This window comes from Bos javanicus, chromosome 14, assembly GCF_032452875.1.
Source record: "Bos javanicus breed banteng chromosome 14, ARS-OSU_banteng_1.0, whole genome shotgun sequence".
In the NCBI taxonomy this organism is placed as follows: Eukaryota; Metazoa; Chordata; class Mammalia; order Artiodactyla; family Bovidae; genus Bos; species Bos javanicus.
The window spans coordinates 73,647,461-73,671,256 of NC_083881.1; the positions used below are offsets into that span (position 1 = coordinate 73,647,461).

Consider the following 23,796-nt stretch of genomic DNA (forward strand, 5'->3'; position numbering starts at 1 on the left):
TACAGTTCTGTGCACCAATTTATAATGTTAAGAATTAGAGATATGTATGTTAGAGTTTCAGAAGTCTTCTAAAATTTATTTCAGCTATAGTAAATATCAATATAACACTTGTTCCTTTTTCTTTCTAATGAAATGTAAGGACTGTTGTAGCATAAGCCCTAAAATTGTCTTGAACATGGATGTCTGCAGTAAATCCAATAGGTAGCATACACATTAGACTTCTAATGAACGAAAACATGGAAGTGATCAAATGAGCAAAGTGAGTTCACACTTAATGATCAGTATCTACAAAAGAGACTTTAAATGTTTCATTCATTCAACAAATGCAATTGAACACCTAACGTGCACTGGGCCAAGTGATAAGCACTAGGAATCCAACAGTGCGCAAGCTAGACAGAGTTTCCTGTGCTCCTGTCGTTTACAAATGCAAATTTTATGAAGTGAGTGTATGAAAGGAGGATGTCCATGGGAGTAAGGACACATACTACCTGGCCTGAGAGCTTAGCAATTTTTTTTTTAAGTATAAGATTTAATTTTCTTAAAATCATTAGTTAATCAAATAACAACACTTCTAGAGCTAATGTTGGGTAAGCAGTCTATGCTTTGGGGGAGGTGAAGAGAATCTTCTGCAAAATGCTTTCCCCAGTGGTTTTAGTCAAGAGCACAAATATCATTCAACAGTAAAAAATCAATTGAAGGCCTGCTAAGTGCAAGAGAATAAGAAGACAGAGTCATGTCTTAGCTCTTGAGGAGCTTCCAGTCTAGGAAAAAGATGGCTGTTAAAGAATAACAAAATTTGATAGGTGTCTTAAGAGTTGGAGCTAGGGGAAATATAATCAAGGAGTAAAGCCAGTCAGCCATTGGCTGAAGGTTTCCAAGAGATTTTTAGGTACGTCAGTAGCTATGACTTTGGTATCTTTGGGGTTCTATGAGTGTCTCAGTTTTGCTCCTCTTTGTCTCATATACAGTGTGTTCCTTCATGTGACTTTGGTATTGAAATGCTCCCCAACACACACACCCTCAAATGTTGAGTGGCCTAAAAGACTTGGTGACAGATAAGATCAGTTCTAAAGTTCTAAACATAAAGACTTTTACCTTTGTTGCAGTTTTTCTCAAAATTGTCTTTTCTCCCTTCTTATTGAAGTAGAAAATCCAAAAGCAAGAATTTAGGTACAGGCCTAGGAAAGAGGAGTCAAATAGGCCTCTTTTGCTTTCTTTTCATTTAGGCTTTTAGGCCAACAGCACAAAAGGAGTCCTTGTAGAACTCTATGACTCAGCCTTGCCCACTAGGGCTCTGGGATAAAAAGAGATTTATTGTAAAGAATGCATGTGTGTGCTTAGACTTTTCCACTAGTCCCCGAGGAATAAGAAGATGGATGACTTTTCAGGGACTTGAGGGTCCCTCCAAAACCTCTTTTTATCAAAGATCTAACAGAAAACAACAGTATGCTGCTTCCTTCAAGAAATATACCCAAATAACTTGAAATAATTTTGTTGCTCCACATTCATCCCCTTTTTTCCACTTTAGGGAGGAGAATAATATCATAGAATATTGATTAAGCCGCTTTTTTCAAGAGTCAATGTTTTCCAAGGAACTACAATTCATACAATTTTCTCTCCTCTTTTGCAGGACAGGGCAAGGGGTGTGGAGGCACTTTGGGGCTGTCCTCTCCCCCTCCTCCCTCTCCCTAGGTTTGGAGCACAAGAAGTTAACTTCAGCAATACATAGGAGAGCTAACAGAGGTCTCTTGTTTGGCATTCTTTCCATTTCCACTAGTGCCCACTGGCATATTAGGATTCCCTTTGCAACATTAAAAGTGAGAGAGCAATCCTTGGAGCCTGCTTTCACCTGAGGTTATTTAGGCCTAACAAGCTAAAGAAATAGAGACTTTTCATGTGTTCAGCCCAATTTATTGTACTAGAGCTCTGTACTCTGCTTCTAAGCCAAATTCCCAGCTAATATACTTTTTAAAAAAACTATTTGGTTATTTTTGCCCTTGAAATCTGCTTTATAAGAAGATACCTCTCAGAAGTATGAGGGAAGGAGTTAATTGATTGAACTAAGTTCAGAGGTACCCCTGAACTTAATGATCAGTATCTACAAAAGATACTGACTATAGCACCCCAATCCCATTCAAATTTCTAAACAATGTAAGCATGAATAATTGATTTAAAAGTGAAAATGTGGGAATTCCCTGGTGGTCCAGTGGCTAAGACTCTGTGCTTCCAACGCAGAAGGCCTAGGCTTGATCCTTCACTGGGAAACCAGATCCCGCACGCTGCAATGGGGAGTTCTCATTGCTGCAATTGAAGTTCCTGTGCACCACAACCAAGATGTGAGGCAGCTAAATAATTAAATGCTCTTTTTGTTTGCAGTATTTTACTGATACTGATCCCAGTAAAGGCCTCTCAAAGGCAGAATTATACAGAGCAGTAAAATTTTTACAAAATCTTGATAATGAACTTAAGACTCCCCATACCGAACATATGAGACCTGTGCCACTACCCACAACCGTTCATGAGCTTCTCTGTCTGCCTTGCTAGGCTTAGAATTAAAGAACTATTACCCATTAAGTTAGATGCAAATGATCTGAATACCAGTAATAAAATGTATATGGCTGAGTCATACTGCAACCATATGATTGATATTGTACAATGAATAAAACCACCAATTGCTATAACATGCCAGGGTTTCCCAAAACAAACGCTAGAGATTGTCCATGGCACGTATGTTTAGAAATAGTTATCTGTTTCCTGCAAGAGCATCCTGTAAATTCTGACTTTTGTATACTGAGCCTCAGAGGATTCAACCTGTATGGTTTTGTTTGCAGCTCCTAGCAATCCTATGAGATGAGTAGGAAGCCACGGCTATTACTTTAGTAAAGCTGCCATGCTCAGCTCGCTGCTCTTCTCATTTATCATTTCTAGTCTGAAACTCCAATAGTTTGGCTACCTGATGCAAAGAACTGACTCGTTGGAAAAGACCATGATGTTGGGAAAGTTTGAAGGCAGGAGGAGAAGGGGACTACAGAGGATGAGATGACTGGATGGCATCACTGACTCGATGGACATGTTTGAGTAAACTCCAGAAGGCAATGAACAGGGAGGCCTGGCGTGCTGCAGTCCATGGGGTCGCAAGGAGTGGGACATGACTGACTGAACTGAACGAACTGAGTCTGGAAATGCATATTAAATTTTATAGTAATTTGAAAGTGAAGCAAAAATACTAGTTTTAGAAAATAGACCACACAGGTCACTTCCGCCTCAGCCTCTGCCGCCGCCGCCCCCTGCCAGCGCTCCGGCGCCACCTCGGGCCGGCGGTCCTCCGCGGGAGGGAGCGAGGCGGCGGGCGGCCGGGCTAGCGGCTGACGGGGGCGGCGGGGCGGCCGGCGCGTTGTCTCCATGGGTTTGGCCCGCGCGCCCCTGCCCCTGCGCTCTGAGGTGGACAGCAGATTGTGTGTTTATCGAACATTTCCACTGCTGCGCAGAGAGCACACGCATCTTCGGTAGACTTGGAATTCCTGGAGAATTGCCTTTGTGAAAAGTTGACATAATCCCTTTAAATTCCATCTCTTTTACGTTTCCTATTTTGTTGTGTCTCAAAAAGACATGAAGAAACCATGAACAGCTTTAGTAATGAAGAGTTTGACTGCTATTTCTTGGATGAAGGCTTTACTGCCAAGAACATTCTAGACCAAAAAATTAATGAAGTTTCTTCTGATGATAAGGATGCCTTCTATGTTGCGGACCTGGAATACATTCTGAAGAAACATCTGAGATGGTTGAAAGCTCTTCCTCTGGTCACCCCCTTTTATGCAGTCAAATGCAATGATAGCAGAACCGTAGTGAAGACACTCGCTGCCATTGGGACAGGATTTGACTGTGTCAGCAAGACTGAAATACAATTGGTGCAGAGTCTCGGGGTGCCCCCAGAGAAGATTATCTATGCAAATCCATGTAAACAAGTGTCTCAGATTAAGTATGCTGCCAATAACAGAGTCCAGATGATGACTTTTGATAGTGAAGTTGAGCTGATGAAAGTTGCCAGGGCACATCCAAAGGCCAAGTTGGTTTTGCGGATCACCACTGATGATTCCAAAGCAGTCTGTCGCTTCAGTGTTAAATTTGGTGCCACTCTCAAAAAAAAAAAAAAAAAAAAAAGCTCTTTCGCCCTTTTGGAACGGGCGAAAGAGCTAGGTATTGATGTCATAGGTGTCAGCTTCCACGTGGAAAGTGGCTGTACTGATCCTGAGACCTTTGTGCAGGCCATCTCTGATGCCCGCTGTGTCTTTGACATGGGCGCTGAGGTTGGTTTCAACATGTATCTGCTTGAAATTGGTGGTGGCTTTCCTGGATCCGAGGATGTAAAGCTTAAATTTGAAGAGATCACCAATGTAATCAACCCAGCACTGGACAAGTATTTTCCATCAGACTCTGGAGCGAGAATCATAGCTGAGCCTGGCAGATACTATGTTGCATCAGCTTTCACGCTCGCAGTTAATATCATTGCCAAAAAACTTGTATTAAAGGAACAGACAGGTTCTGATGACGAAGAGGAGTCAAGTGAATGGACATTTATGTATTACGTGAACGATGGAGTATATGGGTCATTCAACTGTATCCTTTACGATCATGCACACGTGAAGCCTCTTCTGCAGAAGAGACCCAAATCAGATGAGAAGTATTATTCATCCAGCATCTGGGGACCGACCTGTGACGGCCTGGACCGCATTGTTGAGCGCTGTAACCTGCCCGAGATGCATGTGGGTGATTGGATGCTCTTTGAGAACATGGGTGATTACACTGTTGCTGCTGCTTCTACCTTCAATGGATTCCAGAGACCCACCATCTACTATGTGATGTCAGGGCCAACATGGCAACTGATGCAGCAGATCCGGACCCAGGAATTCCGCCCAGAGTGGAGGAGCCAGACGTCGGTCCCCTGCCCATGTCCTGTGCCCAGGAGAGCGGCACTCGGCAGCCTGCGCTTCCACGTATATTAACATGTAGATGCCACTCTTGTAGTTGTTAACTGCGGGTATAGCTTGATTTAAGGGTTTGGGGGTACCATTTAATTACTGCTAGTTCTGAGATGTCTATGTGAATAGGGTTGGCACAGGTGCACCAATATGGAAGACTGGGAGATGGGGTCACACTTATCTGTGTTCCTATGGAAACTATTTGAATATTTGTTTTGTATGGATTTTTATTCACTTTTCAAACATGCTACTAAAGGCTTCAACTGCTGAGCGAGCATCTGTGGCTTGTGTATCAGCAGGATGGGCCAGAAGCTTAGTGTTGTGACCGGTTTTAACAAAAAGGAATAAAGGATCTTGACATAACTTGGCAAAAAAAAAAAAAAAAAAAAAAGGAAGAAAGAAAATAGACCACACAAACTAAAGCTAAAACCTGTGGATATTGAGGCTTTGATAAGGATTAGGGAATACAGTGAGGAGGTGTTGTATTTATTCAAAAAGGGCATGGATTTTAGATAGCTGATAACAGTTCTACTTTTTCCTAGATCTCACCCACTGGCATGGCCTTCTAAACTATACATCCCCTTGCTGAATTTATCTCTTATCTTCTAACTGGTATTTTCATTTGCTTGCTGAACAACTCTCTGGGTGTGGGGGATGCCAGCTTGATTCAGATTATCTTAAGGTATGAATGGAGCTGGGGTTGAGGGGTTGAGGTTGACAGGTTGAGGTTCTTTGGCAACATCTGGAGATAAGTAAGCTAAAGAAGGCAATTTATATAGGCAGCAAAGCATAGGGCCTACATCAAATGTGATACACTAAAACTAGTTTATTCTTTATAATACATTTCCTCTATTTGTGACAAGTATTTTGAATTGTTTTTAATTCTGGTATTTTTTTTTCTTTAACTATCCCCAAAAGTCATGTAAATAAATCATGAGGCTAAAAACAGAAAACTTCAAATAAGCACAATTTACCAGCTGATTGATCCACAATGGCCAGTAGCCCTCCCATTGATGAAATATCTATATAGACATTACCAAAACATGACATGAGGTTATCTGGTATTATACTAAAATGTAAATAGTTTAAAAATAATTGCAAAGCAGGTGCAAAAGCAAACAGTGTAACTGATAGTTTACAACCAAAATAATGATCATCCCCTAATTTTTAGGTAACTGGTGTTTCAAAAATTAATTAGCAAAAAAACTGAATGTGGAAACAAGAACTCCTGTTTAAGTCAAAAAAATCATATAGACCTTTCTATGAGGTTTTAGCAATCCTTAAAAACTTATGATCATAACTCCTACTGGCTTCAATAAACAACACCTTTGTGTAAACTCAGCTGGGAGGTACATCTTCCAAGGTTACTTTCAAGAAAATATGTATTTGCACAATAAAGTTTTTCTTTAGTATTTGTCTATGCTTGCCCTTATTTTCATTTAATTATGCATCATAATAGCAATCACTGTTTCACCCAGTGAAACATTTTTTTCAATTTGTCTCAGAATATGAGAGTTTTTATTTTTTATTTTTGCAAGTATAAAATTTATTTCATTTGACAAAATTTCAATGTGATCAATCAAAATATTTTAAAATTTCACATATAACTTAAAGCAAATGTTTTTGTCTAATAGTTACCTTCCCATATCTTGGTGGATAATTATTAATAATGTCTCTGGCCAGTGGTGATGTCACTGTGAATCAGGTGAAGGGCTAGCCACCGCAAAGGACTGATAAATAAGCTCTTAGGAGCTTTAGACTAGCTTGAACTTTTCAATTAAAACTAAAAACAAGATTGTAAGATTTTGTTTCAGTTGTAAGGCTTTTAATTTCAAATAAATAAAAAAGGCCTGTTTTTGTCATCTTAGTTTTCTGTCTTTTAGGAGCAAATACCTGATAGTAATGCACTTTGTATGGCTTTTCTCCCTTCCTTTTTTTTTCCTTTTTCATTATTTTTCATTATTTTTTTAATTTTTAATATAAATTTATTTATTTTAATTGGAGGCTAATTACAATATTGTATTGGTTTTGCCATACATCAACATGAATCCACCACGGGTGTACACATCCTGAACCCCCCTCCCACCTCCCTCCCCATCCCATCCCTCTGGGTCATCCCAGTGCACCATCCCCAAGCATCCTGTATCACGCATCAAACCTGGACTGGCAATTCATTTCATATATGATATTATACATGTTTCAATGCCATTCTCCCAAATCATCCTACCCTCTCCCTCTCCCACAGAGTCCAAAAGACTGTTCTATGCATCTGCGTCTATTTTGCTGTTTCACATACAGGGTTATCGTTACCATCTTTCTAAATTCCATATATATGTGTTACTTCACTCTGTATAATAGGCTCCAGTTTCATCCACCTCATTAGAACGGATTCAAATGTATTCTTTTTAATGGCTGAGTAATACTCCATTGTGTATATGTACCACAGCTTTCTTATCCATTCTTCCATCTGCTGATGGACATCTAGGTTGCTTCCATGTCCTGCCTATTGTAAACAGTGCTGTGATAAACATTGGGGTACACGTGTCTCTTTCAATTCTGGTTTCCTTGGTGTGTATGCCCAGTAGTGGGATTGCTGGGTCATAAGGCAGTTCTATTTCCAGTTTTTTAAGGAATCTCCACACTGTTCTCCATAGTGGCTGTACTAGTTTGCATTCCCACCAACAGTGTAAGAGGGTTCCCTTTTCTCCACACCCTCTCCAGCATTTATTGCTTGTGGAGTTTTGGATAGCAGCCATTCTGACTGGCATGAAATGGTACCTCATTGTGGTTTTGATTTGCATTTCTCTGATAATGAGTGATGTTGAGCATCTTTTCGTGTGTTTGTTAGCCATCTGTATGTCTTCTTTGGAGAAATGTCTGTTTAGTTCCTTGCCCCATTTTTGATTGGGTCGTTTATTTTTCTGGAATTGAGCTGCAGGTGTTGCTTGTATATTTTTGAGATTAGTTGTTTGTCATTTGCTTCATTTGCTATTATTTTCTCGCATTCTGAAGGCTGTCTTTTCACCTTGCTTATAGTTTCCTTTGCTATGCAGAAGCTTTTAAGTTTAATTAGGTCCCATTTGTTTATTTTTGCTTTTATTTCCAATATTCTGGGAGGTGGGTCATAGAGGATCCTGCTGTGATATATGTTGGAGAGTGTTTTGCCTATGTTCTCCTCTAGGAGTTTTATAGTTTCTGGTCTTATGTTTAGATCTTTAATCCATTTTGAGTTTATTTTTGTGTATGGTGTTAGAAAGTGTTCTAGTTTCATTCTTTTACAAGTGGTTGACCAGTTTTCCCAGCACCACTTGTTAAAGAGATGGTCTTTTCTCCATTGTATATTCTTGCCTCCTTTGTCAAAGATAAGGTGTCCATAGGTGCATGGATTTATCTCTGGGCTTTCTATTTTGTTCCATTGATCTATATTTCTGTCTTTGTGCCAGTACCATACTGTCTTGGTGACTGTGGCTTTGTAGTAGAGCCTGAAGTCAGGCAGGTTGATTCCTCCAGTTCCATTCTTCTTTCTCAAGATTGCTTTGTCTATTCAAGGTTTTTTGTATTTCCATACAAATTGTGAAATTATTTGTTCTAGCTCTGTGAAGAATACCGTTGGTAGCTTGATAGGGATTGCATTGAATCTATAAATTGCTTTGGGTAGTATACTCATTTTCACTATATTGATTCTTCCAATCCATGAACATGGTATATTTCTCCATCTATTAGTGTCCTCTTTGATTTCTTTCACCAGTGTTTTATAGTTTTATATATATAGGTATTTAGTTTCTTTAGGTAGATATATTCCTAAATATTTTATTCTTTTCATTGCAGTGGTGAATGGAATTGTTTCCTTAATTTCTCTATTTTCTCATTATTAGTGTATAGGAATGCAAGGGATTTCTGTGTGTTGTATTATATCCTGAAACTTTACTATATTCATTGATTAGTTATAGTAATTTTCTGGTGGAGTCTTTAGGGTTTTCTATGTAGAGGATCATGTCATCTGCAAACAGTGAGAGTTTTAGTTCTTCTTTTCCAATTTGGATTCCTTTTATTTCTTTTTCTGCTCTGATTGCTGCGGCCAAAACTTCCAAAACTATCTTGAATAGTTGTGCTGAAAGTGGGCACCCTTGTCTTGTTCCTGACTTTAGGGGAAATGCTTTCAATTTTTCACCATTGAGGATAATGTTTGCTGTGAGTTTGTCATATATAGCTTTTATTATGTTGAGGTACGTTCCTTCTAGTCTTGCTTTCTGGAGAGTTTTTATCATAAATGGATGTTGAAATTTGTCAAAGGCTTTCTCTGCATCCACTGAGATAATCATATAGCTTTTATTTTTCAATTTGTTAATGTGGTGTATTACATTGACTGATTTGCGGATATTGAAGAATCCTTGCATCCCTGGGATAAAGCCTACTTGGTCATGGTGTATGATCTTTTTAATGTGTTGTTGGATTCTGATTGCTAGAATTTTGTTAAGGATTTTTGCATCCATGTTCATCAGTGATATTGGCCTGTAGTTTTTGTTTTGTTTTGTTTTGTTTTGTGGAATATTTGTCAGGTTTTGGTATTAGGGTGATGGTGGCCTCATAGAATGAGTTTGGAAGTTTACCTTCCTCTGCAATTTTCTGGAAGAGTTTGAGCAGGATAGGTGTTAGCTCTTCTCTAAATTTTTGGTAGAATTCAGCTGTGAAGCCGTCTGGACCTCGGCTTTTGTTTGTTTGCTGGAAGATTTCTGATTACAATTTCAATTTCTGTGCATGTGTTAGGTCTGTTAAGATTTTCTATTTCTTCCTGGTCGAGTTTTGGAAAGTTGTACTTTTCTAAGAATTTGTCCATTTCTTCCAAGTTGTCCATTTTATTGGCATATAATTGCTGATAGCAGTCTCTTATGATCCTTTGTATTTCTGTGTTGTCTGTTGTGATCTCTCCATTTTGATTTCTAATTTTATTGATTTGATTTTTCTCCCTTTGTTTCTTGATGAGTCTGGCTAATGGTTTGTCAGTTTTATTTATCCTTTCAAAGAACCAGCTTTTGGCTTTGTTGATTTTTGCTATGGTCTCTTTTGTTTTTTGTTTTTTTTGCATTAATTTCTGCCCTAATTTTTAAGATTTCTTTCTTTCCTTCTACTAACCCTGGGGTTCTTCATTTCTTCCTTTTCTAGTTGCTTTAGGTGTAGAGTTAGGTTATTTATTTGACTTTTTTCTTGTTTCTTGAGGTATGCCTGTATTGCTATGAACCTTCCCCTTAGCACTGCTTTTACAGTGTCCCACAGGTTTGGGGTTGTAGTGTTTTCATTTTCATTCGTTTCTATGCATATTTTGATTCCTTTTTTTATTTCTTCTGTGATTTGTTGGTTATTCAGCAGTGTGTTGTTTAGTCTCCATATGTTGGAATTTTTAATAGTTTTTCTCCTGTAATTGAGATCTAATCTTACTGCATTGTGGTCAGAAAAGACGCTTGGAATGATTTCAATTTTTTTGAATTTACCAAGGCTAGATTTATGGCCCAGGATGTGATCTATCCTGGAGAAGGTTCAGTGTGCACTTGAGAAAAAGGTGAAATTCTTTGTTTTGGGGTGAAATGTCCTATAGATATCAATTAGGTCTAATTGGTCTATTGTATCATTTAAAGTTCGTGTTTCCTTGTTAATTTTCTATTTAGTTGATCCATCCATAGGTGTGAGTAGGGTATTAAAGTCTCCCACTATTATTGTGTTATTGTTAATTTCCCCTTTTATACTTGTTAGCATTTGTCTTACATATTGTGGTGCTCCTATGTTGGGTGCATATATATTTATAATTGTTATATCTTCTTCTTGGATTGATCCTTTGATCATTATGTAGTGTCCTTTTTTGTCTCTTTTCACAGCCTTTGTTTTAAAGTCTATTTTATCTGATATGAGTATTGCTACTCCTGCTTTCTTTTGGTCTCTATTTGCATGAAATATCTTTTTCCAGCCCTTCACTTTCAGTCTGTATGTGTCCCGTTTTGAGGTCAGTCTCTTGTAGACAACATATATAGGGGTCTTGTTTTTGTATCAATTCAGCCAGTCTTTGTCTTTTGGTTGGGACATTCAACCCATTTACGTTTAAGGTAATTATTGATAAGTATGATCCCATTGCCATTTACTTTATTGTTTTGGGTTCGAATTTATACACTCTTTCTGTGTTTCCTGTCTAGAGAAGATCCTCTAGCATTTGTTGGAGAGCTGGTTTGGTGGTGCTGAATTCTCTCAGCTTTTGCTTGTCTGTAAAGCTTTTGATTTCTCCTTTATATTTGAATAAACCCTTGCTGGATACAGTAATCTGGGCTCTAGGTTATTTTCTTTCATCACTTTAAGTATGTCCTGCCATTCCCTCCTGGCCTGAAGAGTTTCTATTGAAAGAGCAGCTGTTATCCTTATGGGAATCCCCTTGTGTGTTATTTGTTGTTTTTCCCTTGCTGCCTTTAATATTTGTTCTTTGTGTTTGATCTTTGTTAATGTGATTAATATGTGACTTGGGGTGTTTCGCCTTGGGTTTATCCTATTTGGGACTCTCTGGGTTTCTTGGACTTGGATGATTATTTACTTCCCCATTTTAGGGAAGTTTTCAACGAGTATCTCCTCAAGTATTTTCTCATGGTCTTTCTTTTTGTCTTCTTCTTCTGGGACTCCTATGATTCGAATGTTGGGGCATTTAACATTGTCCTGGAGGTCTCTGAGATTGTCCTCATTTCTTTTGATTCGTTTTTCTTTTTTCCTCTGATTCATCTATTTCTACCATTCTATCTTCTACTTCACTAATCCTATCTTCTGCCTCCATTATTCTACTATTTGTTCCCTGAAGAGTGTTTTTGATCTCATTTATTGCATTATTCATTATATATTGACTCTTTTTTATTTCTTCTAGGTCCTTGTTAAACTTTTCTTGCATCTTATCAATCCTTGTCTCCAGGCTATTTATCTGTGATTCCATTTTGATTTCAAGATTTTGGATCATTTTCACTATCATTATTTGGAATTCTTTATCAGGTAGATTCCCTATCTCTTCCTCTTTTGTTTGGTTTGGTGGGCATTTATCCTGTTCCTTTACCTGCTGAGTATCCCACTGTCTCTTCATCCTGTTTATATTGCTGTGTTTGGGGTGGCCTTTCTGTATCCTGGCAGTTTGTGGAGTTCTCTTTATTGTGGAGTTTCCTTGCTGTGGGTGGGGTTGTACAGGTGGCTTGTCAAGGTTTCCTGGTTAGGGAAGCTTGTCTTGGTGTTCTGGTGAGTGGAGCTGGGTTTCTTCTCTCTGGAGTGCAATGAAGTGTCCAGTAATGAGTTATGAGATGTCAGTGGGTTTGGAGTGACTTTGGGCAGCCTGTATATTGAAGCTCAGGGCTGTGTTCCTGTGTTGCTGGAGAATTTGTGTGGTATGTCTTGCTCTGGAACTTGTTGGCCCTTGGGTGGTGCTTGGTTTCAGTGTAGGTGTGGAGGCGTTTGATGAGTTCCTGTTAATTAATGTTCCCTGGAGTCAGGAGTTCTCTGGTGTTCTCAGGATTTGGACTTAAGCCTCCTGCTTCTGGTTTTCAGTCTTATTTTTACAGGAGCCTCAAGACTTCTCCATCTATACAGCACTGTTGATAAAACATCTAGGTTAAAGATGAAAAGTTTCTCCACAGTGAGGGACACCCAGAGAGGTTCACAGAGTTACATGGAGAAGAGAAGAGGGAGGAGGGAGTTAGAGGTGACCCAAATGAGATGAGGTGGAATCAAAAAGAGGAGAGAGCGAGCTAGCCAGTAATCACTTCCTTATGTGCGCCCCACAGTTTGGACCGCTCAGAGATGTTCATGGAGTTATATAGAGAAGAGAAGAGAGAGGAAGGAGACAGAGGTGGCCAGGAGGATAAAGGGGGGGAATCAAAAGGAGAGAGACAGATCAGTAATCAGTAATCGGACAGCCAGTAATCAGTTCCCTAAGTGTTCTCCACCATCTGGAACACACAAAGAGATTCACCGAGTTGGGTAGAGAAGAGAAGTTGGAGGGAGGAGATAGAGGCGACCTGGTGGAGAAAAAGGAGAGTCCAAAGGGGAAGAGAGCAGTCAAGCCAGTAATCTCACTCCCAAGTAAAAATGGATACTGAAGATTGGGTCCTTAAAAGTACAAAATGGATAACAAATACCAAAAAGCAAAGATTAAAAATCTAGAGTAGAGGTTGGATTTTCAAAAATACAATATTAAAGAAAAAACAACAATAGCAAAGTCACAAAAATTATAAAAAATATATATATATATGAAGTTTGCTTTAAAAAATGGGGTCTCTTTTTTTTGCAAAGTAATAGTAGGTTATAAAAATGAAAATTAAAGAAGTAATAGAGGACTTAAAAATTTTTTTAATTAAAAAAATGATAGTAAAAATATATCTAGGACTTTCTCTGGTGTTGTTGTGGGCAGTGTGGGGTCAGTTCATTTTCGGATAGTTCCTTGGTCTGGCTTATATTTCTCAAGGTCTATAGGCCCCTTCCTACGTAGTCAGTATGAACTACAGGGTTTTAATCTATTGCACCTGTCACTTCAAGGCGGTTCCCTCTGTTTTAGCTTCTATTTGCTGGTCTCTTCAGTGTCTGACTTCCGCCCTGACACAAGGGGGCAGTGGTGAACACTTTTTTAGGCTCACTTGTTCAGTCTCGCTGTGGGGAGGGAGGGCCGCTGCAAACAAATAACACTGGCGTGTGCTCCCAGTGTCTCAGCCTCACTGGGCCTGCCCCTGCTCACTGTGCATGTGTCCTCCCTGCGCACACTGCTCAGGCTCTAGGTTGCTCTGCTGGAACCGTCCGAGGCTGGCCCTGGGTTGCATGCACCTCCCAGGTCTAAGCCGCTCAGGTTCAGGAACTCAGGTAGTCCTCAGAGGCGCAGACTCGGTTGGGCCTGCGTTTTGTGCCCTTCCCAGGTCCAAGCAACTCAGGTGATGAGGTGTTTGGCAAGTGCCATCGCTGCAACTTATCGCCTCCCCCGTCCCTGCCTCTCGGTTTTCTGGGTGTACAACTGACGCACCTTCTCAGGTGGATGTTGACTGTCCAGAACCCCAAGAAGTCTTAGTTAGCAAAGAAGCCTGCTTGCAGTTTGGTAGATAATGCCTCTCTGGGGCTGCGATTGCCCACTTCTGGCTCTGGCCTCCTGTCACCGGAGGGGGTTGGTCTGCAGCTGGCTGGCTCTGTTCAGTCCTTTGTTCTGTGAACGGGCCTGAGGTGTCTTAGGTCAGGGTTTTTCGCGTGGTAGCTATCCCACAGTCTGGTTTACTAGCCCAAGTTAGTTTCCTCAGATTGCCCTCAGGACATTCAGGCCTGGTCCTTACTCTAAGCATTGCAGCCCGCGCCTCCCTGCCCAGCCCCCGCTTGCTACTGGTGCAGGCGTCTGCACTGCTTCTCTGCTGGGGGAGTTACCGTTGGGCACGTAATCTGTGGGTTTTAATTATTTATTTTTCCTCCTGGTTTATGTTGCCCTCTGTGGTTCCAAGGCTCGCCGCAGACTCAGCAGTGAGAGTGTTTCCTGGTGTTTGGAAACTTCTCTCTTTTTAAGACTCCCTTCGCAGGATGGAGCTCCGTCCCTACCTCTTTTGTCTCTCTTTTTGTCTTTTATATTTTTTCCTACCTTCTTCCGAAGACAATGGGCTGCTTTTCTGGGTGCCTGATGTCCAGATAGGAAAAGGAGTATGTCAAGGCTGTATATTGTCACCCTGCTTATTTAACTTATATGCAGAGTACATCATGAGAAATGCTGGGCTGGAAGAAGTACAAGCTGGAATCAAGATTGCCGGGAGAAATATCAGTAACCTCAGATAAGCAGATGACACCACCCTTATGGCAGAAAGTGAAGAAGAACTAAAGAGCCTCTTGATGAAAGTTAAAGAGGAGAGTGAAAAAGGTGGCTTAAAGCTCAACATTCAGAAAACTAAGATCATGGCATCTGGTCCCATCATTTCATGGCAAATAGATGGGGAAACAGTGGAAACAGTGTCAGACTTTATTTTGGGGGGCTCCAAAATCACTGCAGATGGTGATTGTAGCCATGAAATTAAAAGACGCTTACTCCTTGGAAGGAAAGTTATGACCAACCTAGACAGCATATTCAAAAGCACAGACATTACTTTGCCAACAAAGGTCCACATAGTCAAAGCTATAGGTATAATGCTCAAAGCATTCTTCCAGTTGTGACCACAGGACAAATTGTTGCATTGTTTTAACCTGAAAAATGGCTCCAGTAAATGTTAGTGTTAGTCGCTTAGTTGTGTGCAACTCTGCCACCCCATGGACTGTAGTCCACCAGGCTCCTCTGTACATGGGATTTTCCAGGCAAGAATACTGGAGTGGATTGCCACTTCCTTCTCCAGGGGATCTTCCCAATCCAGGGATCAAACCCAGCTCTCCTTCATTGCAGGCAGATTCCCTCATGGGACATGAGGGAAGGCCCAAATATTAAAAGGTGGATTTTATAAACTGGGATGTGAGGAGGAATTATGAGCAATAATTCCTTCACTTAAGAAAAATTCTCTTTGTTAAACAGTTTTAAACCTTAAATTGGAGATTTTCACTGGTTAGAAGGGAATGTTATTTCATCAACTTGTAAGAACAAATATACAAAAACAGGAGTCCAGATCCACAATAATCCTAACTTCTAATCTTTTGTATTCCATTTTAAAGGAGATAGATAGGTCAGATTATTTTGTGCAAACCAACAAAAATTTAACCATAGTATTTTATTTTAAACTTCAGTTTTCTTATACATGGCAGTATTAGTTCTTGTACTTATTGATAGTTATTAACTAAATTCAAGACCTATTCACCTTTATTTAACCAATTATTGAAGAAACTGTTTTCCAAAGAAGAGAGGAATTAACAAACATATTAAAAGTGTTCATATGATTTCTTGGTACTTAATAGTTATTGCTAAAACATATAGAATGTTTGCCCTTCAAGTTCTTTTCTTCTTGTTATAAGTTTTTAAATTGAAGTGTAGTGGATTTACAATGTTGTGCCAATTTCTGTTGTACAGCAAAGTTAGTGTTATACACATATATGGATTCTTTTTATGTATATATTTTCCTTTATGATCTATCACAGGATATTGAATACAGGTTCCTATGCTATACAGTAGGACCTTGCTGTTTATCCATCCTATATATAATAGTTTAATCTGCTAATCCCACACTCCCAAGTCCTTTCTTCCCCTACCCCAGTCCCCTTTGGCAACCAAAAGTTTGTTCCCTAGGAGTCTATTTATTTTGTAGATAGGTTCATTTGTGCCAATATTAGATCCCATGTATAAGTAACATCATACAGTATTTGTCCTTCTCTTTGACTTACTTCACTAGTATGATAATCTCTAGTCATCTCTATGTTGCTGCAAATGGCATTATTTCATTCTTCTTCATGGCTGAGTAGTATTCCCTTGTGTATATTCATCAAAGATATTGACCTGTAATTTTCTTTTTGAGTGGTGTCTTTTTCTGGTTTTGGTGTCAGAGTGATGATGGCTTCATAGAATGTCATTGGGAGTGTTCCCTCCTCTTCAATTTTTTGGAAGAGTTTGAAAAGTATTGGTATGACTTCTATGTTTGGTAGAATTTGCCTTTGAAGCCATCTGGAACTGGACTTTTGTTTATAGGGGTTTTATTATTATTATTATTGCTACAGATTCTATTTCACTTATAGTGATCAGTCTGCTCAAATCATCTATGATTCAATTTTGATGGGCTTTATCTTTCTAGAAAGTTGTCCATTTCTTCTAGATTGTCAATTCTGTTGGCATATAATTGACCATAGTAATCTCTTAGGGTTTTCTGTATTTCTGTGGTATCAGTTGAGAGTTCTCCTTTTTAAATTCTTATTTGATTTGGATTCCCTCTTTTCTTGTTGGTGAGCCTGGTCTGAGGTTTGCCAAATTTATTTACCATTTCAAAGAACCAGGTCTTGGTTTTATTGATTTTATTCTATATTTTTAAATCTCTATTTCATTTATTTCCTCCCTGATCTTTATCATTTCCTTCCTTCTACTGTCTTTAAGTTTTGTTTGTTCTTTTTCTGAATCTTTTAGATGGTAGGTTTGGTTGTTAACTTGAGATTTTTCTTGGGTTTTTCTTGAAGGCCTGTAGTGTTATGAACTTCCCTCTAAGAATTTCTTTTGCTGCATGACATAGATTTTTTTGGTTGTGTTTTCATTGTAATTTCTCTGATGGTATTTTTTAATTTCCTTTTTGATTTCCTTGTTGGCTCATTGGAATTTTAGTAGCATGTTGTTTAGTCTCCAAAACAGGCATTTTTCCCCCTCATTTCCTGTGGTTAATTTCTAATTTCATACCATTTTGGTTAGAGGGGAGAAGGAAATGACAACCCACTCCAGTATTCTTGCCTGGAGAATCCTGTAGAGAGAGGAGCCTGGTGGGCTACTGTCCATGGGGTTGCACAGAGTCAAACACGACTGAAGCGACCTAGCATACATGCATGCATTGGAGAAAGAAATGGCAACCCACTCCAGTATTCTACCAGGGACAGAGGAGCCTGGTGGGCTGCTGTCCATGGGGTCACACAGAGTCGGACATGACTGAAGCGACTTAGTATGCATGCATGGTAAGAGGAGAGGCTTGAAATTTCTTAAATTTGTTGAGGTTAGTTCTGTGCCCAAGTATGTGGTCAATCCCAGAGAATGTTCCCTTTATCCTTGAAAAGGTTTGTATTCTGGTTTTTTAAAATGTAATATCCTGAAAATATCAATTAAATCTAACTGTTCTATTATATCATTTAATATCTGTTTCCATATTAATTCGCTGTCTGGAAGATCTGTCCATTGATGTGTTCAGTTCAGTTGCTCCATCGTCTCCAACTCTTTGCGATCCCATGAACCGTAGATGTCAGGCCTCCCTGTCCATCACCAACTGCCGGAGTCTACCCAAACCCATGTCCATTGAGTTGGTGATCCCATCTAACCATCTCATCCTCTGTTGTCCCCTTTTCCTCCTACCCTCAATCTTTCCCAGCATCAGGGTCTTTTCAAATGAGTCAGCTCTTCGCATCAGGTGGCCAAAATATTGGAGTTTCAGCTTCAACATCAGTCCTTCCATGAACACCCAGGACTGATCTCCTTTAGGATGGACTGGTTGGATCTCCTTGCAGTCCAACGGATTCTCAAGAGTCTTATCCAACACCACAGTTCAAAAGCATCAATTCTTCAGTGCTCAGCTTTCTTCACAGTCCAACTCTCACATCCATACATGACCACTGGAAAAACCATAGCCTTAACTAGACGAACCTTTGTTGGCAAAGTAATGTCTCTGCTTTTGAATATGCTATCTAGGTTGCTCACAACTTTCCTTCCAAGGAGTAAGCATCTTTTAATTTCATGGCTACAATCACCATCTGCAGTGATTTTGGAGCCAAAAAAAATAGTGTTTGACACTGTTTCCACTGTTTCCCCATCTATTTCCCATGAAGTGATGGGACCAGATGCCATGATCTTAGTTTTCTGAATGTTGAGCTTTAAGCCAACTTTTTCACTCTCTTCTCACTTTCATCAAGAGGCTCTTTAGTTCTCCTTCACTTTCTGCCATAAGGATGGTGTCATCTGCATATCTGAGGTTATTGATATTTCTCCCGGCAATCTTGATTCCAGCTTGTACTTCTACCAGCCCAGCGTTTCTCATGATGTACTCTGCATGTAAGTTAAATAAGCAGGGTGACAATATACAGCCTTGACGTACTCCTTTTCCTATTTGGAACCAGTCCATTTTTACATGTCCAGTGCTAACTTTTGCTTCCTGACCTGCATACAGGTTTCTCAACAAGGCAGGTCAGGTGGTCTGGTATTCCCATCTCCTTCAGAATTTTCTACAGTTTATTGTGATCCACATAGTCAAAGGCTTTGGCATAGTCAATAAAGCAGAAATAGATGTTTTTCTGGAACTCTCTTGCTTTTTCCATGATCCACTGGAAGTTGGCAATTTGATCTCTGGTTCCTCTGCCTTTTTTAAAACCAGCTTGAACATCTGGAAGTTCATGGTTCACATGTTGCTGAAGCCTGGCTTGGAGAATTTTGAGCATTACTTTATTAGTGCGTGAGATGAGTGCAACTGCAGGGGAGTTTGAACATTCTTCAACACTGCCCTTCTTTGGGATTGGAATGAAAACTGACCTTTTCCATTCCTGTGGCCACTGCTGAGTTTTCTAAATTTGCTGACATATTGAGTGCAGCACTTTCACAGCATCATCTTTTAGGATTTGAAATAACTCAATTGGAATTCCATCACTTCCACTAGCTTTGTTTGTAGTGATGCTTCCTAAGGCCCACTTGACTTCACATTCCAGGATATCTGGCTCTAGGTGAGGGTGAGTGATCACACCATCATGATTATTGGGTCATGAAGATCTTTTTTGTACAGTTCTTCTGTGTATTCTTGCCACCTCTTCTTAATATATTCTACTTCTGTTAGGTCCATACCATTTCTGCATTTATCCAGCCCATCTTTGCATGAAATTTTCCCTTGGCAGCTCTAATTTTCTTTAAGAGATCTCTAGTCTTTCTCATTCTAATGTTTTCCTCTATTTCTTTGCATTGATCGCTGAGGAAGGCTTTCTTATCTCTCCTTGCTATTCTTTGGAACTCTGCATTCAAATGAGTATATCTTTCCTTTTCTCCTTTGCTTTTCATTTTCCTTTTCTCCTTTGCTTTTCACTTCTCTTCTTTTCACAGCTATTTGTAAGGCCTCCTCAGACAGCCATTTTGCTTTTTTGCATTTCTTTTTCTTGGGGACGGTCTTGATTCCTGTCTCCTGTACGATGTCACGAACCTCTGTCCATAGATCATCAGGCACTCTGTCTATCAGATCTAGTCCCTTAAATCTATTTCTCACTTCCACTGTATAATTGTAAGGGATTTGATTTAGGTCATACCCGAATGGTCTAGTGGTTTTCCCCAGTTTCTTCAATTTAAGTCTGAATTTAGCCATAAGGAGTTCATGATCTGAGCCACAGTCAGATCCTGGTCTTGTTTTTGCTGTCTGTATAGAGCTTCTCCATCTTTGGCTGCAAAGAATAAAATCAATCTGATTTTGGTGTTGCCTATCTGGTGTTGTCCATGTGTGGAGTCTTCTCTTGTGTTTTTGGAAGAGGGTGTTTGCTATGACCGGTGCGTTGTCTTGGCTGAACTCTACTAGCCTTTTCCTTGTTTCATTCTGTACTCCAAGGACATATTTGCTTGTTACTCCAGGTGTTTCTTGACTTCCTACTTTTGCATTCCAGTCCTCTATTATGAAAAGGACATTTTTTGGGGGGTGTTATTTCTAGAAGGTCTTGTCATAGAACCGTTCAACTTCATCTTCTTCAGCATTACTGGTCAGGGCATAGACTTGAATTACTGTGATATTAAACGGTTTGCCTTGGAAATGAACAGAGATCATTCTGTTGCTTTTGAGATTTCATCCACATACTGCATTTCAGATTCTTTTGTTGACTATGATGGCTACTCTATTTCTTCTAAGGAATTCTTGCCCGCAGTTGTAGATATAATGGTCACCTGAGTTAAATTCACCCATTCTAGTCCATTTTAGTTTGCTGATTCCTAAAATGTCAATGTTCACTTTGCTGTCTCATTTGACCACTTGCAATTTACCTTCATTCATGGACCTGTGAATTAATATTGCAGGTTCCTATGTAATATTGCTCTTTACAGCATTGGACCTTATTTCCATCACCAGTCACATCCACAACTGGGTGTTGTTTTTGCTTTGGCTCCATATCTTCATTCTTTCTGGAGTTAGTTCTCCACTGATCTAGCAGCCATAATGAAGTGTCTAATCAAAGGAGTATTACAAGGGATGAAGCATCAGGAAACCATTACCAGAGTTGGGAAAGAGCTAGAAACTAAAAGGCCACTCAACAAGACCTTTGGACATGGAAGAATTCAGTTACTAAGAAAACATAGTGAAGCTGGGTTAGACAGAGATAAATACCTTGATCACCTCTCACTGTACTTTCTTCCAGTCTTCTGGTGCCTCTCATTGGTCAAACCTAACTGGAAACCCAGAGCACAATGAAGATTGAGTGATGGCAAACTCCAGAAGTCAACCCCTGAGATTCACATCAAGGCAGGAAAGAGTAGAGAATGAATCCAGATGGAGGATCAGCAACAAATAACCAGCAGACAAGCACAGTCCCTATCATCTCCTTCATTCACTTAAACAGTATTTTGCATACCAGGGACTATTCTCAGGATATAGGGGATCATAAGACAGGAAAAGATGCTCATTTTCATGGTGTTTTCATTCTCCTTGGGAAGACAGATGGTAACACATTATCCACACAAGACTGTCTCAAATGGTAGATGCAATGAAGGAAAGGAGTATTATGACTAACATATACGAGGTGATGGCAGAAGAGCTTAAAGTGAATAATAAGAAGAAAGGAATAATAAGAAAGCTTTTTAAGAGGAAGGGGAAGAATACTGACACAAGAGAGATCAGCCAAGAAAGACTGTAAGCTTCTGAGGTTGAAACCAGTTTGGTTTATTTAAGAGAGAGAGAGAAGGCCATTGTGACTGAAGGAAGGGTTGTAAGAGAGGAAGTAGGAATGTAGGCAAAGGCTAGATCATAATGGTCTTTGTAGGCCAGGCAAGGAGTTGGGTGTTTTTGCAAAAGCAACAGAAAGGTTTTAGGCAGAGGGTGGGAAGTTAGGGTGTTTGCAGGTTAAGACATATCTAATTTCCATTTGTAAAATATAACTTTATTAATTTCACAATTTATTGAAAAATAAATTGTAGTGGGACAAGAATGGAAATGTCCCATTATAGTTTACACTGCCCTGACCAGAGTTCCCATCTTCAGAAGTGGTATTTCCAAAGTGGTGGCACTGTCTGGATCACGATGGGCACCTGATACAAGAGTGGTTCAACCACAGGCTTGTTGGCAGCCCATGACATGGCTTAGAGCTATGAACTCTTGCAACTGAATTGTGCTCCTATGAAATGCAGATTATAGGATAAGAAAAGGGTTAACTAGCACTCAGTAGAGTGAGAACTGATCAAAGAGGCAGAGAAAAACAGAGATACAATGGGAATAAAAGAACAGCTTTTCTTTAGAGGTGCTTCAGTTCCTAATAGCTGCTCATATATGTATATAAATACTCCTGCTTCCAACCCTTTTAATTAAAGTGGCTTTTTGGTCTCTCTTTCTTGCATGCAAAATAATTTAATGAGTACAATAGTGTCCCCAAGGTTTCACTCTTCTCATTCACTAAGAAGTGACAAAGATTTACTCTGAGACAAACAACAACAAAACCCCTCAAATCTCAGTTACTTAAAACAACCAAAGTTGCCTTCTCACTGACTTTAAATAGCCCATCACAAGGTGGATGCAACACTATTCTGCATTATCCTTCGAAGACCAAGATTAATACAGCAAATACTATGGAACATTGTTGATTGCCATGGCAAAGAGGAAAAGGGTTCTGGAAGGTCTTGCATCAACAATTAAATGTTGTGTTCATAATTCAAGGGCAGAATGAGTCATGTATCTCATCCCAACCACAAGGAGGCTGGGAAATGCAATTTTACCATGAACCTGAAAGACAACAGAAGATATTTGGCACATCCACCACCATTGACTCACCCAAACCATGGCTTAACTGCTGTCTATATACCAATGTCAAAATTTCTAGGAGAGATGCCCCATTTTCTCTCTTTATCCACATTGTCAACCATCTACCAACATGTCACAACTGGATGATATCATAGACATTTCCAGTTTCACCTTTCTCACAACTTTCTGTACTTTCACCTTTCTCAGAAACTTTCTGTACTTTTTCTCTTGGTCATTGGCTCCATTATCTATCCACTACCTCAAATAGAAAACCCAGGTATTAGCTTTGACTCTTTCTCTCTCCTAACACCCAATCGGTGGCCAAGCCTATAGCTTCTAATTTATCCCCATTCTACTAACTCCATGACCATTACCTTACTTTAGTCCATCATGGATTCTTGCCCAAACAATTCTGTTAGCCTCCTGTCTGGCTTTCTTATCCTCCCCTGTAAACTGTAACTTATTCATTCAGAAAAACATATAGAGTACTTACTGTTTCTTTACTTATTAAGATTAAATAAGTAATGGGCCCATGTTAAAGAAATCCAGTCTAAAGAGGGAAACAGTGATGCAAACAAAAAATCTCAACATAATGGACAAATATAATAAGTAGAAAGAAGAATGAGAATGGGAACGAAACAACAAACTGGGTGTGACTGGGTAATGGGAAGGTAGTGTTGGAAGTTTCTAGATAGGAAGTATAACTTTAGCTAAACAAGGAAGCTGCTCCTCCAGGTGAACTACAGGAATTAAAAAAGGTGAAGCAGCTTGTGCCTGATACCTTTGAAAAGCTTTAACTGACTCTGGCCAAACCCAATGGCTTGAGAGGAATGACATGAAAGAGAAAGCAGGTACCTAATCAGTAGGTCTCAAAGTGTCCTGGTGGCTATTTGGCGGGTAATTGGAAGATCGTCCACTGAGACAAGAAACTCAAAAGAAAGAGCAAATCTATGGGGAACAACACTTTAAACTATGAGATACCTTCTCATGGCTGAATACTGATTCCAGGAATAGTGTCAAGTATCTTTATTATTTTATTTAATCCTCACAACAGTTTTATGAGGTAAAATTGTACTATCATCTTCATTTTGCAGTTTAAAAACAAATACTGAGATTCAGGGGTTAATGACTTGACCAGTTCAGATCAGATCAGATCAGATCAGTCGCTCAGTCGTGTCCGACTCTTTGCGACCCCATGAACCGCAGCATACCAGGCCTCCCGGTCCATC

At 39.6% G+C, this 23,796-nt stretch overlaps 1 protein-coding gene across 1 annotated transcript; it reads left to right on the top strand.

Moving 5' to 3' along the window:
• Positions 1–3,027: 3,027 nt before the first annotated feature.
• Positions 3,028–5,978, top strand: LOC133260739 (ornithine decarboxylase-like). Its single transcript, XM_061439413.1, has one exon. The coding sequence runs from the start codon at positions 3,621–3,623 to the stop codon at positions 5,001–5,003; it is 1,383 nt and encodes a 460-aa protein (XP_061295397.1). The 5' UTR covers positions 3,028–3,620; the 3' UTR covers positions 5,004–5,978.
• The last annotated feature ends 17,818 nt before the right edge of the window (positions 5,979–23,796 follow it).